The sequence below is a fragment of the Pipistrellus hanaki genome, assembly GCF_964339955.1.
Source record: "Pipistrellus hanaki genome assembly, chromosome: 2".
Classification (NCBI taxonomy): domain Eukaryota; kingdom Metazoa; phylum Chordata; class Mammalia; order Chiroptera; family Vespertilionidae; genus Pipistrellus; species Pipistrellus hanaki.
Window position 1 is genome coordinate 74,489,644 of NC_140504.1, and position 20,126 is coordinate 74,509,769.

The window sequence follows — 20,126 nt, forward strand, 5'->3', positions numbered from 1 at the left end:
CAGCAGTAAAACATGATTCCAGCTCCTTTGGGGACACTTACTTCAAACACTGGCCAGAAGTGTTTCAAGTCTGCTTTCATCAGAGCCTGCTTTCCCTTCTCTCTCAGCTCCCGTTCAGCCAATGCTGATGACCTCTCCCAGTCTTTGGTTTCCACTCTGCACCATTCTAGAACTCTTTCAGAGAAAAGGTGATTGGAGACCCAGAGGAGCATGTGTTCTTAGGTCACCATATCCAGGAAGGAAAGAAATAAAGCACTGGGTAGCCTGAAATTATCAGGTAACTTTTCATGGCTCAAATTTACCCATATTTACTTTTACGTTTTGATTAGCCAAATATGGAAACTATTCTACAGTCTTCAAACCCAGATTAAATAAGAGTGGGAAGAAGCCTTCCTGCCTACCAGGAAGACACAAAATGTTACCCTAGGTCCGTAGTTGGCAAACTGCAACTCACAAGTCACATGCAGCTCTTTGGCCCCTTGAGTGTGGCTCTTCCACAAAATACCACGGCCTGGGCGAATCTAATTTGAAGAAGTAGCATTAAAAGAAGTTTAAGTTTAAAAAATCTGGCTCTCCAAAGAAATTTCAATCATTTTACTGTTGATATTTGGCTCTGTTGACTAATAAGTTTGCAGACCACTTCTTTAGGTAAATGAGAGTTGTCTGTTCATGTCTTTTTTTTAACAATTCCTGAATCACATGGGACACCCAAACAAGCAGCAGGCCTAAGACAGGCATGTGAACTAGAACAACAATTTCTTTACAAAAAAATGTACTCCTTTGGGAATGTAAATTTGATAACAATATTGTAGATCAGCTGCTTTTATTTAGTGTTCATCTGGGAGTGTCTCGTTTGGGGCTGAGGGGAAAGATGTATTATTCACTGGCCACTTCTCCACCAGCCACCTGGACAGCCGGTTGTCCTTGCAGCCTCTGTTCGCAGGGCTCATCCCGACGAGCTCTCCACACCTTGCACTCTGCTGACAGCCTGGGACACGGGCTCTCGGGGACGGGGAGGACTTTGTAGCCCAGACGCTGAGCTCACAGAGTGACCATGGTACACACAGGTCACCGTGGCCAGGGGAGAAGAGGATGCCAGAGCTAGAAGCCATCAGCAACTCAAAACATGCAGAAGCACAAGGAGGCCCAGTAAGGGAAGGGGCCAAGTAGAGGCATGAAGGGTATCCAGAGACACAAAAACACCTCCCTCCCCACTTGTGGCTGACACAGGAGCTTGGTTTCCAGGGCTGGCTGGCTTGTGAGTTCTGTATGACACGGTCTAGATTTGGGCAAGTAGAAAACCAAGGCTTATGACCACCTCGCTTAGCCAGGATCACTATTTTCTTTTCTTTTATAATATATTTTTTTTATTTCAGAGAGGAAGAGAGAGCGAGAGAGAAACATCAATGATGAGAATCATTGATTGGCTGCCTCCTGCATGTCCCCCACTGGGGACCGAGCCCGAAACCCTAGGCATGTACCCTTGACCAGAATCGAACCTAAAACCCTCTGGTCTGCAGGCCGACGCTCTATCCACTGAGCCAAACCGGCTAGGGCTAGAATCACTATATTTTTTAGTCTCCTAGATGAGTGCTTTTCAACCTTTTTTGGGCAAAGGCACACTTGTTTCATGAAAAAAATCACGAGGCACACCACCATTAGAAAATGTTAAAAAATTTAACTCTGTGCCTATATTGACTATATATAAAGTAATTCTCTTGAATAGGAATCAAATAAACACAAAGAAAGTATTTTATAATTACTTTATTATGAAATATTAAGTAAACAAAATAGTGAAAAATTATAAAATTCTTGTCTTGTCTGCACCTACGGCACACCAGGGTTGAAAAACACTGTCCTAGATAATAAAAGGAAACACCAAGTGGGTAAGTTCTCAAGATATTTTACTTCCTGTTTCTGTTTCTGAGGAACAGTCTTATGACCTGGGACTGGGAATATTACGCCCCCTTTAAATCATATAAAAGTTGAGGAGTTAAAAACATCATGTTTTGGTGCATATTATTTGGCAATAAAAGAAAAATCTCAACAGTGAACATTGTAGGTAGTACAGCAGGTCCTTGAATAACATCGTTTTATTATAACGCCGATGAGATGTCACAGAACTTAGCGCTTGTTGATACCAGCCTCTGGCGGTATCGGTTTCGTTACATGTTATTCCACTTAGTTACAGAACCCACTGACCACATTCACTAAGGGCTTACTGTAATTTAACCAATCTCTGCTCCACTAAATTGAACAGCATTGAGGACAACAAAAGACAATTAAGTAAAAACCCTGGGTCAACTCAATTGCAAATTATCATGTTTGTCTCTGCAGGTTAGGTGGCCAGGTAACCCTCATCCTTCCCCAGTGATTCCTGAAACAGAGAGCATCCCAAGCAGGGGTCGCTATGAGAAAGGCCCTGGCGTAAGCGTGTACAGAGTCGCAGTGGATCTCAGGGCAGGGACGAGAAGAAATGCCTACACGCTGTCAGTCAGCGTGACTCCCGCCGGGGCACTGAAGAAATACCCTCAGAGCCAGCGTTTCACGGTCACTCACATGAACAGAGTCCTACTCTCTCCAACTCCGTCTAATAAACTGAGGAGAATCGCCTGATTGTAGAGAACTTTCTAAACTATCAATTTTGTATTTTAAGTCAAAATGAATGTCAGACTGTCCTCAAAAGAGAGTCATGTCTAAACCTGTCCATTAATGGAAAAACCTATTTAAGCTTGCAGCTCTGCAATTCCAAGTCAAATTCTGACTTTGAGGCATCGCTAGCCAATCTGAAAGTAAAACAAGAAAAAGTGAAGCAATGGAAAATCTCCCCTGGCTCGCGGCGGCGAACAGAAGGTATTTCCAATCCCCAACATGTGTTTTAGAGCTTTCTTTCCGAGGAAGAGGTCAGTCCACTACTGTCATGGAGAGCACTTCGGAAGGAAAAGAAACGTCTCTAGAAATAAGTTATCTTGGCATTTACATTTCTAAAAGAAGCTGGCAGGATGTTAATGGCCAATTCCAACCTAGCAGTCTCCTCATGTAAATACTTTGAAGTATCATCTGCCTTGGAAATAGATCTGAAAATCCATTTTCCCAGTAGCAACTGCAACATGAATTATTGATTAGTTATTTCTTTCACGTGAAATTGTCACTAAATGTTAGGAAGAGATCTAGATGCTCGTTGCCTCTGTAGCTTTCCAAATCCAAATAGTATTTTAAAAGAAAAGGTAAAGAATCAGGTTTTCTTCATTTAGATCAACTTCCTGGGCTTTTGTAGTAAATAAGGTATTGATATATCAGAAGGCATAAATTATTTGAAGAAAAACAATTATTTCACAAAAGCTTTCTGTGTACATTTTTTTGTTGTTGTTGTTAATTCTCACCTGATGATATTTTCCCATTGGTTTTTAGAGACAGTGGAACGGAGGGAGAAAGAGAGAGAGAAATATAGATGTGAGAGAGACACATCCATCGGTTGCCCCCGGCACACACCCCGACCTGGGGCTGAGGATCAAGCCTGCACCTGAAGTGCATGCCCGTGGCCCGAATCAAACCCCGGACCCTTCAGCCTGCAGGCCAATGCTCTGTCCACGGAGCCAAACCAACCAGGGCTGTATTCAGTTTTTTAAAGTAGAAAAGTGGTGTTTGTGCTAAAATTAGAAAAACAGAGAGAGGAGCATCTTAAACAATCATTGCTAATAGAACATTAGAAATCAAACCAATATGTTGTCAACTAACAACAATTTTATTTTTCCTCTAACTTGGAAAATTTTCTCATCTGGGAAAGCAATTTAAAATCTAAGTCCGAAATGGGTTTCCGTCACTCGTCACAGCAGAGAACGTGTTTAACATTTGTTTCTTTACCACACACACCTCTGATGGGCCCGTGGCAGTGGCAGCAGTGCCACCCTCATGGCCTGCGAGTTACCTGACACCACCCAAAGCGGGTCCGTTCCCAGGAGCGCGGGACCAGTGACGCTTCCGCGCACGGGAGGCCTCCTTCACTGCCCTTCGCTTTCCCACAGGTGCTGCGTGTTCTTACAGATGGGAGGTGAGGCCCTCCCCCAGCTAAAGGTCACACGTCACTTCATGGAGAGACTAGTTTATTGCAGGGTCCTGAAACCAGCCCGCGGGGCCTCTGAGGTGTGCCTGTGCCCGCATCGCGGTGAGGGGGGTCCGTGCGGAGGGCACTGCCTGCGTCCCTCTGCGGGCCCTTCCTTGGCAGCACGGGGGCCCCGGCCACTCTGCTGGGACCGAGTGACAAACATGTGGGGACAAGGGGGACTCCCCTGCGTGCTAACCCTTGGGAACTGAGGGGATTACTGACATCGGTCTCTGCTATGCACAGGACAAACATAATAAAAAAGACTTTTAGAAAAGATAAAGACGGAAACTTAAGTAAAGCTGGCAGGTTTCACCAATTACTCATCCTTCTTTTGGGTAGTTGTTTCTTCTTCTTCTTTTTAAGAAATGTAAGAACTGGCCAAAACCGGTTTGGCTCAGTGGATAGAGCTTCGGCCTGAGGACTGAAAGATCCCAGGTTTGATTCCGGTCAAGGGCATGTACCTTGGTTGCGGGCATATCCCTGGTGGGGGGTGTGCAAGAGGCAGCTGGTCGATGTGTCTCTCTCATCGATGTTTCTGACTTTCTATCCCTCTCCCTTCCTCTCTGTAAAAAAAAAAAAAATCAATAAAATATATTTTTTTTAAAAAGAAATGTAAGAACTGTATACATTTATTTTATTCTGCCCTGCTCAATAAATTAACAAGGAATAAAGTCACTGTTTGAAAACTGCTTTTGTACACTTACACAATGCCTACTATTGCATCATACTCCCAGCCCGATCAACAGAAAGTCACATTTTTGTCCTACAAACCCGTACTGTTCATGTTCTCCTCGCCTTCCTCTGTGGTTAAGAAACTCAAGTTATTACATCTGGCTGTAGCAGTCCATACTTTCTGACAGGTGTTGGTAAAATGCTTTCTACTTTATAATTCATGAATTACTCAATGAAATAAGATAGATATAAATGGACCGGGCCTCTTGAAACACGCAGGGCTATTTTTAAATCTTTGTCAACCACTTCTTTCTCAGTTTGGAAACCACTCATAGTGAGACAGGAAAACTTAGGTAGAGAGAGGCGGGACCACTGGAGGAGGAGGTGAAACCTGGAACCCAGCCAAGCGGAGTTACTAAGACACAAGACACCCCAGCTGGGCGGGGAGGGAAGGGTGCCTATGACAGGCATGAACTTCAAAATGTATGGATATTGCCAAGGCAGGCAGCTTGCAGGTAACCAATCGGGAACGAACAAGCATCTATACAAAAGAGAACGCACTTCCTCTCTCTCCCTTCTCCCTCAGGGGCTGTGCAGTGCACAATGGATGCCTGACAGGGGAACACACACCCATTGGCCCGGTGTAGAAATCCCCAACCCTGACCCTCGTCTTCTCGTATAAATGAATTTATATGAGAGACATAGGCTTTAATTAGCTTTGATACTAAACTACTCCCGACTGGAACATGGAAAGGAAGCTCTGGGCACTGGGCTGCTCCCCAGTCCCTGCTGCACCTTTGCCAGGACTGGCTTCTCCCAATAAACTTCGATTCCATTCATCACTTTTGTCCAGGATGTCATTCTTTGATTTTCACAAGACAAAGAACTGGAAGGCAAAACACCCACATTTTGTATTTCAATAGGTCCACCTAATTTCTTCCTGGATACAAAACAATCATTTGCTGAATTGTCATAAAATGAATATCTACATATGTTCCATTTTCTCAAGCCAATTGAGAAGCGACCATTATGACGGGTCGACCAAACGACCAGTCGACTGGTCGCAGTGACACTCTCTGAGCACCAGGAGGCAGACACTCAATGTAGGAGCTGTCCTCTGGTGGTCATTATGCTCCCACAGCCAACTCCCACCCAGCCAACCTCCCTCGGTCCCTGCCCCAATCAGGACTGGGCAAAATGGCCCCATTTGGCCCAGATCACCAGCCAGGCCAAGACACCCAACTCATGCACAAATTCGTGCACCAGGCCTCTAGTTAATAATAATTGTAGACAAATTCTGCATCAAGCATTCTTTAGTTTTATTATAGGCACCTCTCACCAACACCAGAGAGGTGTAACCAGACAGGACAGCCCCTGAGACAATGTAGAGGGCTGTCCCCAGCCTTGATCCTTGTCTTCTCATATAAATGAATTAATATGAGAGGTTTTGGTTTCGTTTCAAAAAGCAATTAAAGCATGCACCTTTATTGAAAAAGCAAAGCGAGCAACCCTATACATCTGGTGTTTGAAGCACAGACGGGCTCTCAGCTAATCTGAAGAGCGAGTTGGGTGGGGTCTGAGGTGTTATATACGCTCCTGTCTATAAGTCTCAAAATCCCCCTGCTAAATATTTTGGTGCAGATTAATTCTCAAGGTCCCTTTTTATTTTCATTTGTTGTGGCCTTCCCAGAATTCATGAGAAGCACCTGGCAACTTTATCTTGCCAGGCCTTGAGCTGCTGGCTTCTCTGCTTAGGGAGTAAAGCTGCCCTTTTTTTCCTTTCCCCTTTCCCCTCCCTCTCTGCATTCCCTCTTTAGGAGTTTTTTTAACCATTTTCTCTCTGGTCGTTGGCTGGGGAAGATAATGGTTTGTTAGTGACAAGCTGGTTGCAGATTGCCAACAATGTTTGGTCTTGTTTTAACCTCCCTGTCTCAGTTCCCCTCTTCCTTCTGCCCTGGAATCCTGTAATAGTTTCATGAATAAAGATGAGCAAGACATGGCCCCCAACATCAAAGAACTCAATTTAGTGGAAAGTAAGCGACATAAATAAGAAATTACATAAATGGTGAATAATGGAATGGAAGCATGTACATGATACAGAAAAAGCCATAAAAGAAGCAGTTTTTATGGGTTTCATGAGGTTCCTTCAAAGAACCACCTGCCAAAAATATGTATATTCTTCCCCAAAGCAGCCATGGTATATGCAATATTAACAATGAGAGCTATTCATTTGGAAAAATAAATTATTTTCAGAAATCCCACACACCATATTGGTGATACTTAGAAAAAAAATGTAATTTCTTAACAACTATTACTATATCAGCACAGTTTTATTTGTACTTTAAAAAATGGGACACAAAATATGTATATTTTGATGAGAAGATAATTTAAAAGTTAGTTCATGGGACACAGCCCATCAGGGACCAGCTGAGATGGGACATATGCAGAGGCAGCTTGCCAGGAGATCAGCATGGGGAGGGCATGAGCTAAGAGTGAGTGGGGCTTGTCCTGAACAAAATTATTCAAAACAGTGTTATTACTCACTATTTCTCCTAAACCTAGGTCACTAATTAATCAATCAACAGGTACTTATTAGACACATTTCTCCCACCTTGTGTTTTTATAATACAGTCTTGGAGACAAATCAAGACCACCCTCCTCTTTACTGATTCAGAATTTTCATACCCCCTGTTGCCAGCAAGACATCATACAAGTGCAGGAAGGGGAAAAAGTGAAAGCTGAAGTTCCTGGTGTTGATGCTCAGGTGGCAGCTGATTTTCCTTCTGCCCTCCCCAAGCAGGATTGCTTTAGGCTGCTCTGAGCATATTTGTCTCCTCTGTTCTCTCTGAACAGCTCACCACTTCCTTCTCTCATTCCAGGGCAGATGGTGCCCACTACCCCCTCATGTTCCTTTAATGAACTCCATCAGCTTTCTTTCCATCCCTGCCTTAAGCGAATGAGGGGGGAAATGGAAGTTTCTAAGAGTTTAAAAGAGTAAAGTTCAAGAGAGGCTAAATGATGACTGAATCATTAAATATCAACAAAATTCAAGGCAACAAGTGGGCTCTAGATTTGTCTCCAGTTCCCCTGCATCCTCACTACACAAAAAATAAGCAAAGCCAGATGGGAGGGGTTAGGTGAGAAAGGTGACGGGATTAGGAAGAATCACCAGTTATAAAAAGTCATGGGTTGGTTAAGTACAGCATAAGGAGCAGAGTCAATAATCCTATATAATAAAAGGCTAATATACAAATAGATCGAATGGCAGAATGACCAGTTGCTATGATACACACTGACCATCAGGGGGCAGACGCTCAACACAGGAGATGCCCTCTGGTGGTGAGTGTGCTCCACAGGGGGAGCATCGCTCAGCCAGAAGCTGGGCTCACAGCTGGCAAGCACAGCGACAGTGGCAGGAGCCTCTCCTACCTCCGAGGTAGTGCTAAGGACCCCTCAGGGGATGTCCACCTGCCAGCTTAGGCCCACACCCCAGGTGTCCATGTGGGGGAAGAGGGGAGCGGGTTTAAGCCAGCTGGCAGACATCCCCCAAGGGATCCTGGACTGCAAGAGGGCACAAGCCTGGCTGAAGGATTCCCCCCTGCCCCATGCATGAATTTTGTGCACCAGGCCTCTAGTATTGTAATAACTATTTATAGACCAGGTGGGTACTAGACTTATCAGAGTGATCACTTTATAAGTAACATGTCTAATCACTGTATTATACATTTGAAATTAATGTAATATTATATGTCAACTGTAATTTAATTTTTTATTTTTTAAAAGATTAATCAAAGAATGATTTTCATTTTTATACCATGCTCACATTGTATCTTTGAGTGGTGATTGCAACTCAACTGTTGCTACAATCTACAATTTTTTTTTCTAATTAACCAAAAAATGTAGGTGAGGTTCTTGAAAGAAAAGTTTATTAATAATGAAAATGGCACAATTATATACATGAGAAGGAAAGATCTTTTTACATACATAAAGACTTCTACATTTTTATTTATAATTAGCTAGCATTAAGACTAAAGCATTTCCAAACAACAGTACAGTAGCATGAACTTATCTGATCCATAGTTTAGATAAAATGTCATTATAAACAAGACAAAAGAGAAAGATCTTTCATTATATCCCATATTGAACATGATCACTTCGGAAACATCACACAGTCCTGATACATAAATAATTATACCTTTATTCTTTGATGTCATAGTTATTTTTTTCCTAATTATGCCCTTAATCTCTGAAAAAGTAATTAAATATTGCGGAGGGGAGAAAGCCAAGAAAAGGAATCATTGAGTCTAGTCTGTAGGGGTACACTGCGTGAGTGAGGGGAGCCACTTAACCTGTGTCTCATTAGCCACAGGAGTACTCTAAGGTGGAATAAAATGCACGCGGCCGAGGACCTTTCCAGGCAGATTCTCTACATCATCTATCACTCTGGGCTCCCTTCCTCCTCCCCACCTCCAGCCAGGACCCGCTGTGGAAAACAAAGCATTTAAATGATATGAGAATTGTGACCTTCACGTCTTTTTTCTGCATTTATTGTACAATTGGGAATAGAGTGAGCCAGGATCCTTGACTCTTGCAGCTGGATTGTAAATGAGGAAGGCTGGCCCCACCCATTCCTTCTGGTGATTGTTAAAAACATTTTTTTTTTATTTGACCCATATTTTTCTTGGCTAAAATGTCTCAATTTAATAAAGATGGGTTGTTCTCCTAAGTCAGTGATTTCCTTATGAAATAACTATGTTGCCTTCACTTCTCATATCAAAATGAAAACTCAACTCACAGGCTGATAGATGTCAAACTGTCCATTATAGAAAACATGAGAATGACAGCACGATACAGTACCAGCTGCTGAAAAATCATGAAGTAGAAGGCAAACTTATCAAACAAGCATCTAAATAATTCGATTAGGTATCGTATTTGAGCCAACATAGTTTTAGAGACTACAAAGAATATTTGCGCAATTTCCATCTTTTTTCAGAAGTAATATTAAGTTTGGATTGTTTAACTACATTACAATTCACCATGTGGTTTAAAAGGAGGTGAGGGAGTGGGAAGCTGCCAACACATAGTGACTAGACTGCAGAAGAAAGAAAGAAGAGGTGGAAATAAAATCGGGTAAAGTAAATGGAACTTTAGGACACATAAATGTGAACAAATACCCTTAAAACATCGCCATGATGGATATGGAATCCTATTTATCAAATAACTTCCCCTTTTCCCAGAGCCATGAAAATAAGAATCATGTATAGACCCTCAATTATAAAGGCTCTATGGGTTACAAGACTCCAAAGCACCTTATAAATTTCCTAAAAGTTTGAGTTACATACCATGCACTGTTAGTGCCAACTGCAATTTACTGTTTTCTAATAAGGTGATGGTCTTACTGAATATTTTATTGCTAGGTCAATGAGAATGTTCTAATAATCAGAACATTGTATTCCTCGATCACACAGCCTAAAAAGAGAGTTTAGCCTAATACTTTTAAGTGACTTTGTGCCATTAAATTACCTTGGGAGTTGCTGTTTTAAAAAGAAGCTCTCTTTCTATGAATCTGGGTTTTCAAATTTTGTTTGTTCATTTGTGGGATTTTTTTTTTTTTTTTTTAGACTCTACATATACGTGAAACCATATATCTGTCTTTCTTTGTCTGGATCATATCACTGAGCATAATACCTGCTGAAGGGGAATGCAGTAGATAACCTTGTGATAGGTTTACACGGTGACAGATGATGACCAGAATTAAAAATGTCGAATCACTGTATCGTAGACCTAAAACTAGTGTGACTAATGTAACCTCGTATATCAACTACACTTAAAGAGAAGCTCTTCCTGGGCAGTCTGGCCTGTCGGACGGAGAGCTCCTCTAGCCCTTCGCTTTGAGCATCAGTGGGCCTCCAGCGGGAAAACCGCTTCTCCCACCTGCCCGCCTGTGGTTCGGCTGCAGCCAGGGTGGGGCACCAGGCTTCTTCCCGGACTGTGTGGCCTCCGGTCTCTCCCTGGGAGGCTGGGACTTCCTTTATTCATCCATGTCATCCATGTGGCACAGCTATGCATGCAGAGCTGAGTCCTTTGCTCTCACATGGAAAGGGCAGACAAAAGAAAGTCAGAGACAGAGGCCTGGCAGAATTCTCAGAGGCCCACTTCCCGCCTGGCCTGTGGGACAGAATCCTCCGCTCGGGCTGCTCCCAGGACTCTACCAGCAAGCTGGCATTCCAGAGATACGTTTAAGGGGAAACTTTTTATAGCTAAACAGAAACCTTCGGAAGTTTTACAAATAAAATTAAGCATTTAAGACAAATGTCATTAACATGTATCAACAACCTTTCACATGGAGCCAGCAAAAAATGCCCCAGCAATGGCTTGTACCTACGCTGAAGTCACAGAGAATTCATTATGTAGATAGGGAATGAAAAGAAATGCTGAGATAAGGGAGCTGCTTTCACACACGTGCACACACACAGACACACACCCTGTTATCATGCGTCCTTTGCAAAATGCCTGGATATCTTCAAAGCTGTCAGCAGCTTTGCTGTGGCATGGACTCATGGGCGGTTAAAGGTGGCAGCGGAGTAAGTGGAAGCTCACAGACACACTCCCAGGACCAAACTGGAAAAAAATACCAGAAACTGGGGGAGATCCAGGACTTGGCTAGGACACCTTAAGATAACATAAGCAGGTCAGAGAGCCCATCAGTTCTGATTCTGTCCACCCATCCATCAGCACAGCCTACATTCTCAGTGCTGTGGCCTTGACCCAACCCTCATTCCCTCCCTGTCCCCAATTCATCTTTAGTCTAAGGGAGCCCTCTAAACTTTACACATATGTATTGTATTTGGCAGCTGAGGATACTGAGATACTTAACACAACAATAATGTGATCTTGGTTAATACGCTCAGGAAATTCAAAACTGGCAGAATAAAGTACAAGCCTCACTCTATACTGGAGCAAAAAGGTTGCTTTTTCTTCAGCAGTTCGGTTCCCCCCTCCCCCAACACTTTATATTTTATTTAGACAAATGTCTGGCTATAAACTATATTGAAACTACTTCAAAGGCTTCTCCTTCTGACAATCACAAGCATGCTACAAAATATTTGTTCAAAGCCCGCCTTCTCCTGGAATGGCCTCACCCTGCCCGCCTCCCGGGCCTCCTGAGCCACAGTGATTGACAGCTGCTCTGCCATGCACACCCAGGTCCAGCTGCTCTCTTCCAGATGCTTTCCAACTCACACGGTTTGAATTTCCTTAAATGCAGCTTACGTGTAAAAACTGTCGCATCTCTTACTCTATTCTAACATTTTAAAATGGGGATTTTGTGCCCAAATTGAATGTTTCTTAATAAAATACTCTTCTTCCAACAGAGTTCAAAATGCAGGTTAACTTTATGATACAGGTAGCAAGCGATCTCTCTCTTCTCTAGGCTTCTAATCCGTTCCACGATAGGAGTCCTGATTAAAGCTCTTCCCTGCCATGAAAAACAAAAGAAAAAGCACAATTAATTGAAAAGGCAAGAATGTGCATAGAAATGCATTTCCTAAAATCACCAATACTTTGTATTTTCTTTCTTTGCAGGAAAGTTATCCTGTACTTTGCTGTTTAAAAAATAATCCTTCTCCACAAAGACCATGTAATGCTTTTACTAAATCCTAAATCGAGTGCATTAACATTTTCTTGAACTACTGGTAGGAAAAAATGCTGAGATTAAGTGAAACTGAAAGTGCTGTATGGGTTATGTACCTCATACTTTTCCAATGTCATCTTCTCATCCCTCTTGGGATAAAAGTGTCTGTGTGAACTTCCTTTTGTTTCACTGTGGTCTTTTTTAAATCTTCTGTTACATGGATTTTTATATGTTGGTGCCAGACAGTTTACCAGCAGAGATTGAAACAATGTAGCCAATCTGTATCCCCTGAATCCTTTCTCCCTGTGTCTCAGCCTAGATAAGATGCATTTGTAATGTGTTCAGGAAGCACATTCGGACAGGTGGCTGCAGGGGGCTCATGAGAAGTCTTAGGGTGACAAAAACTTTAGTCATGTTCTTTCCGTTAGCTTCCCCTGGGAGGGAGCCAGGGCCATCTGCTGGCTGGAGATGCCAGGATGAGTGGGTGTGTGAGCTTCAAGGGCAGATCCGGGTAACATTGTTCTAACGGCACTCAGCAAGGTTGGCGGCAGCACCTTCCAGGGGTCAAGGCAGGTGCCCTGAGATTTTTTTTTTAATTCTCCATCAGGCACATGCAATTAGAAAAGTATCTCCCTCAATTTCCTTAAGTGTCAATGTGCCCCTTCCTGCCAGAGAGGAATCATGAGTGAGGGGCTTCCTGTCAGAAAAAAGGGGATTTGGAGCAAAGGGACAGAGGCCCCCGGTCAGGACACGGGGCCATCCAGACCCTTTGTGGATTTCTCCTACAAACTTGCACAAATTGCTCTGGTTTTTCTCTTTTCAAAGCCACGTGAAGATACCTGGCCTGGGGGGAACCCACCCATGAAGAAGCACCTTTGTGAGGGCAGCATTAGGAGCAAAAATAAAAGCCAAATTATAATTTCACCCACTACACTCAATTAATGTCCACAATAGTCTCTTTATAAGGTGGTTTATTTTAATAACCTAATTCTGGTTATGGATCCTGGGAAACAGAAGGAAAAAAAACTACAGATCCCTGCCCAAAATACATGCTGAGAAAAGCAAATGGAAAGACAGAATGAAATGTAAGGTAAACTTGATAGAAGCAAGAGATACCCTTTAATGAGATTTGTGTCATTGAAAGCATAGTGAAAAGTATCTACAGAGATACTTAAGTGTAAGGATTTATGGCTTCTCAAATGCTTTTCATAGAAACTATCTATGGAAAGTATTTTAGATCGTTAACTCTTGGGTGATACCTGTGGTAATAAGAGAGAAAATATGACAGCCCAGGAAGCTCTAGGCCAGAACCCACAGTGTCTTTGTTTTAAATTTTCTCTGCCGTTTGCTGTTACTATGATCTTGAGTAAGTCACTTTACCTCGCTTTTCCTCATTTATAAAACTTAAATAAAGACACATTCAGCCTACAAAGCCATCATGAGAAATAAACGAGGAAATGTGTGTGGGGACGTGTTAGCTCTGAGGAGCTCAGCGAACATTGGTTATCACAGGAGCAGGAACTGTGCGCTCCCGCTGGAGGCGCCACCCGAAGGCTGACAGAGGCGCTGTCGCTGATGCTTACATTTGATGTTCTCTCACAAAAGCTGCAAACTCAGGATCGTTGGCGTACAGTTCCAAAATCCTCATTCTTTCTTGAATTTCCTTTTTGAAAAGAAAAATAGGCCATGCGTGGCATTAGAAAAGCTTACACCATCTTTTAAAAGGAGTCCTAATTTTTTAAGGAAATGTGGCTGTCTGGGCTATCCAGGGGAGAGCGATAGGAAAGAACGGCCTTTTGAGAGAAGGGAAGGTTTGGATAGTACACGAGCTGCTCAGAGTAACTCTGGCATATTTCTAAGGCAGCGGGGAGGAGGGAGAGAGCAATGGCTAATGATGAAGAAAGAAACCGCTGGGTGGAGAAGAAGGTACAGCTCAGATTCGTATACCCTCTGCATACTACATCAACTGGGGGATATCATGAGGTAGGAACTAATCAGGAAATACTTCCCCGATTTTCTTGAAGCTTGTGTACACACACACACACACACACACACACACATACGCGCACATGCACATGCACACGCACACACACACACACGCACGCGCGCGCACACACACACACACACACACACACACACGAAGCAGCAGAGCCACAACAGGAAAGCAGTTTCCTACCTCTCTGGAAAGCCCACTGTTCTCATATATGTGTCTGATTTCTTCCCTGCTCAGACCACCAATCACCTCTCCTCGTGCTGCGCTGTGGAAGGGACCCTGAGGATAGGGTCCCCTGTGCTGTCCCATTCCCACCCCGTGGCGTTCATACATGGGGTTGTACTTTACGGCATCTTCAATGGACGAAAGGCTGGCAGGCTGTCTGCTGGAGCCACACAAAGAGAAGTGGGATTCATTCAGATTCAGATATATAACTTCTTGGAAGGCTATTGCCTGTAGTAAGATTTCTCTTGGAGAAGAAAAGGAAGTGAACTGATACAAATAGGGGAAGGTGACTGTGAAAAATACCCAGATCCATCTCAAAATTATTTATCAGGTGTTGTCATCACTATCTCCTCAACTACATGGCAAGTGCCCCGGGGAATTGTTCCATGTCTCATTCACAGGGCCTGGCACTCAATAAACACTGAGGGGAACCAAGCCTGCCAATAGATAGAATGTCATGAAATGCATATGGCACCATCATTCCCAGAGTAGACAAATAAAAAATCAATGTGTGGCACATAGAGAATCTGATAAAAAATATAAATATGGGAGTATTGGACCTCAGATTCAATTCAGGTCTATACATATTTACTGAACATTGGTTATGTGCCTAAGACAGTTCCAGATAGTAACAATATAAAGAATTGGTTGGAATCCCTCTCCAGAATAAGATTACCGTCTAATGAAAAGTCAGACTCAATAAAAAGCATATGAACAATGATGGAAGTATGTCCTGGGTGCTCTAAGAACCAGGAGAGGTGTCTCCTTAGCAAGCTGAGGGTGAGGGAAGGTAACCTAGACCTAAACCAGTGACTCTTATAGACTATGGAAACACAAAAGCAAAGTATTGATACAACCACTGACTATAATCACACTAGAGGCCCGGTGCATGAAATTAATGCAGGAGTAGGTGCCTAGTGGCTTCCGGCTACCAGTGGGCCTCCCTTCCCCCAGCCACCTGCCCCCTGGTCAAATGCCCGGTCAAACTCCAGGTTGAAGGGACAATTTGCATATTAGGCTTTTATTATATAGGATAACAACCCTAAGGGTCCTTGGATTGCTAGTCTAGCAAGTAAAACAGATTATATTTTCTTCATTAATGGAGCTACATTTTACTAAAAGAAAATCAGATATCATTTCTTGTCAGAGTCTTATCTACTAGCTTTAGAACCACAATGAGCCAAAGGGTAACAAACTAACTGATCTGGTCTTCAGACAAGGATCTCACCTTATCTCCATCACCCTTCCAACCCCTCCCCAACCATGAAACAGGCATCTGGGCCATCCTCAATGATGCCATTCCTTCAGTGTTCCTTGAGATTCATTCATGCAGTCCTAACTTTGCTCATGCTCATTCAACTAGCTAGAAAGTGTCCCACCCCACCCACAGTAGATCTCTACTCTTCTGTCCAGCTAACTATCATAACCATCTTTAAAACTTCCAATGCTCTCTCCCCCAGGCAAAACGAATTCATCCCTCCCCCAGCCCCCTTCACATCTTACTCATTCTGCTGCTTCCGTTTGCTTCCAATTGGACACCCTTCGAGGACAGGGCCCATGTTTTCATTCAGCTTTCTAGCTTTCGCCCCTTCACCCCAGATCCCTAGCCAATATTTGTCACATGGTCAGTACTAAATGAATAAATAAAAGGAACATTTTATTTCACCCAAGAGCAATGTTCTTTATTTACCTAAAGGGCCTCTCTCTTTCTCTCCTGGCATGCTGAGCTTGAAGAGTCTTGATTAGGAAGATGACGACAGCAGAAGAGACGAGGAGAAGGCCAGCCACGGCGGCGACGGTGATACCTATGACCAAGGGCTCGGACACAAACTCCTCGCAGTGCTCGCCTCGGTACCACCAGTTCTCACCCACCCGGCACCTGTAACGAGAAGAGACCGAGTCTCCAAGTGGAGTCACTTTGCTGAAAGTAATAATGAACAGCAGGAGCTTCAGCGGGACCTGGGAAAGGTAAAGAAATAAATACTGGCTACAGGAAGCTTCCGTAAAGAGGTAAATATGCAGGTTCAATGATCGTATGATTTAAGTCTGTGTGATGCAGGCACAGACCCCGGAGGTCCTCAATGACTATATTTAACTGATGGGATAAAAAAATCGGCAAGGCTTAAAGGAAGTGTTCTATTCAGGTTCCTTGGTCATGGATAACAAAACAGGCCAGAAGGAAAGTGACTGGTGTGAGGTCACACGCTAAGTCAGCAACAGAGCTGGGTCTGGAACCAGGTCCCCAGACTCCTCCTGTCCTTTCCCCACCCGGCAGTGGTCCTCCAAGCCCCGAGGCCACAGACCTGTGCAGAAAGGTCAAATCCCACAGCAACAAGGAAATCACCGCTTTTCCATAATTTTAATTTCTCTGGATATCAAGGGACTACCTTTCCCCTTAGTTTCCTAGCTAAACATTACACTTTTCCACAGAGAAGAATCTGAGTCATTTCTACCTAGTTCTTCTGTTTGTGGCATTATGCCAACATTTGACCGTTTTCACGTACACAAATTGTCCTCTCATTTATTCTCAGCATTCTCTCCTTTTACACCATGTGACCGTGGTGGGTGGTGGGAGGTTGATTTGCTCTGCTTTGTTTTAGGGGAATGGGCGGGATACCTGTATCTGCCCATCTGTCTGCTGCATTTTCATTGGTTCTACCTCTAAAAAATGGATCTCAGCTACGTAAATAAAATATATTTGTCATGACTTCAAAGACTTTAAATATTTGCTTTTCTTTTTCTCTGAATACTTGGTAAGACCAAGAGCAGCCCAAAGCCATTCAAAACATAATCCAAATAGAATAAAACTCCTTTGTTTTCACTCTCAGGTACAGGATGAAGTGTTGCCCTTATGCTGAAACCTAATTTAAGTGCCAATTGCTTTACCATCCCCCTCCAATAACCACAACACAGACTCCAACTACTCCCAGGACTCTCAGTGGGACACTAGACAATGTCTTTCTCACAGCTTCCTAAAAGGATAAAATTAAATAATCATTTGAACTATAATTCAGGCCTTTTAACTGACTTAGTCTTCACATGAACACTAAATGGTACCAATCTATTGTTTAGATATAACTTCCATAACAAATATTGCTGTGATTACCCTAAAATCATAGATGTAGATGCTTTCTCCTCAGAAGTATCCACAACCTCGTAAAGTCAAAATTCCTAACTACACCATACCTACAAATGGCCCCATGTCCGGGCATAATGTCACACTTCCCATCATTGAAGCAGAAGTCTGGCTGAAGGTCACAGAGACTCTGGCAAGGCAGCTCTTCCACACTCAGGTACCCAGGGTAGCATCTGCACTCTGCTTCTCCACTCCAGGGGTTGACCAAGCACTCAGAAAACTCATTGCATGCCTGAAACTTGCAAGGGTTGGCTTCATCACCTAAAAACATAAAACAAACCAAAAAATAAAGCTAGGAAAGTCAAAACACAGGAGTTGGAGTACATGAAGCTCCTCCACTAAGTCTCACTGTTCCAAAGTACCACGGGACAACCCCTTTCCTGAAGCATTAAACTACACCATCACCACCAACGCCACACAAAAATTCAGATTCATCCTAAACCCTTCAGAGGGAGCATGGCCCTGAAACACCTTAGTTAAATTTCTATCTTTCAGAACTATGAGAGAATGAATCTGGTTTTGTAAGCCATCCCATTTGTGTTCTTTTGTTACGGCATCATTAGGAAACTCATACAGGGGTGCTCATATAGCAAGGAAAGCATACAAAAGTTAGTAGATGGGCAGTTTCTACAAGGGGCCTACGCAGCCGGATTCCACTGTGTATTTCTTAAGTCTTCACAATCTTATTCTAGTATATTGGTACATATTGTGACTTTGTACTCAGAAAACAATATAATTCTGGCCTAACAGTGTATTTAGAGAATGAGGAGGATAATATTGCATGACTCCCTATGTTGATGGAAGTTGAAGACTAATACTATAATCATGTAAATAAAAGACTGTAGCTTTAGTCTTTTTCCAGTCCTCTGTGTAGGTTAAAGGTGGATGCCAGAATACATGGCCCTCTGCTTAAGAGTACCTTAATGACTTTATGGGAAAACAGATAGATCTGGAGCTTAATTTGGGATAAGAGACAAGGATCTAAATTATAAATGAATTATGTCTAGGGACAGGCTAAGAAAGGAATTGATGGGTCTAGAAAAATAAGAATGAAGAAAATATGGAAATGTTATAGAAAGACAACCAGAATAGCATGATAGTTGGCTTGGTCCAAAAAGTTGGCCAATAAGAAATGGTTTTGAAAGGATTGTTGAGAAAGTTTAGAATATTTATGCCCAACAATATTTTAAACCACCTGTGGTGGTATAACAAAGCCTTCTCTGTCACCCTCATAACATAAGAAAATAGCTGATAGAATCAACTACTTTGTAGAGGTGCCTAGGAAAAGTAAAAAATGGGACTGTGATCTGTATTGGGTTTTCAGAAAGAACAACTACAAGGATTGGGAATTCAGCAGAAGGAACTCAGAGCTGGAGGTGATTAAAAGATATTTAAGTTCCCTGTTCATTCCTAGAGATATTGGGGATGGGAGGGACTTGGATGCAGGTTTTACACTGCACATGGGAGGGGCTAATGCCAGTTCCTTTGAATATTAAAGAAAAAGGTGACCCAATAAACATGAAAGACTCAGCATGCAGCTCACATTGGTGAGTGACATAAAATATTGATGTAAATGCACTTATTTATTATACTTCCCTTTTTCAAAAAAGTGGGTTGACTTGTGCAAAAAGTTTTATAAATTATATCTGATTTTATGCATTTGTATGGTTAGTCAAATATAAATATAGGTTATTTGTTTAATACTTATACTAGCCCCATAAAATACATAGACCAGGTAATATTATCCCCATTTTAAATATTTTTTAAGTTTTCAATTAGAGTTGACATATAATATTATATTAGTTTCCTGTGTATAACATAATAATTAGACATTTATATAACTTATTTAGTAATCACCCCAAACATTATCCCCATTTAATATATGAGGGACTAAAGCTCAGAGATAATATGGATCATCTCTGGTCACACAAATGATAAATGGCAGAACAGAGGCAAAAAATCAGGCCTTCCAGCCCTGGTCGGTTTTCTCAGTGGTTAGAGCATTGGCCCGCACACCAAAGGGTCGCAGGTTCAATTCCTGCTCAAGAGCATGTACATTGGTTACAGGTCAATTATAGCCCCAGTTGGGGAGGCAGCCAGTTGATGTGTCTCTCTTACATCAATGTTTTTTCTCTCTCCTTTCTCTCTCTCTCTCTCTCTCTCTCTCTCTCTCTCTCTCTCTCTCTCTCTCTCTCTCTCTCTCTCTCTCTCCCCCACTCTTTTTCTTCCACTCCCTCTCTCTAAAGATTAATGGGAAAAAATATTCTCAGGTGAGGGTTTAAAAACAAAAGAAAAGATAAAGAAGTCAGGCCTTCCAAATTATAATTACTTGCTTTTTCCACTACACCTACATGGCAAAGAA

At 42.6% G+C, this 20,126-nt stretch overlaps 1 protein-coding gene across 1 annotated transcript in view; it reads right to left on the bottom strand.

Annotated features, from left to right (window-relative positions):
• Positions 1 to 8,727: 8,727 nt before the first annotated feature.
• IMPG2 (interphotoreceptor matrix proteoglycan 2) overlaps positions 8,728 to 20,126 on the bottom strand; it is a gene marked incomplete at its 5' end in the record, with an annotated part of 60,117 nt that continues 48,718 nt past the window's right edge. The window contains 5 exons of the mRNA XM_084870601.1: positions 8,728 to 12,254; positions 13,994 to 14,073; positions 14,587 to 14,785; positions 16,319 to 16,507; positions 17,815 to 18,025. Coding sequence (XP_084726727.1) covers positions 12,242 to 12,254; positions 13,994 to 14,073; positions 14,587 to 14,785; positions 16,319 to 16,507; positions 17,815 to 18,025 — 692 coding nt within the window. The 3' untranslated portion in view covers positions 8,728 to 12,241. The remainder of the gene's footprint in view (positions 12,255 to 13,993; positions 14,074 to 14,586; positions 14,786 to 16,318; positions 16,508 to 17,814; positions 18,026 to 20,126) is intronic.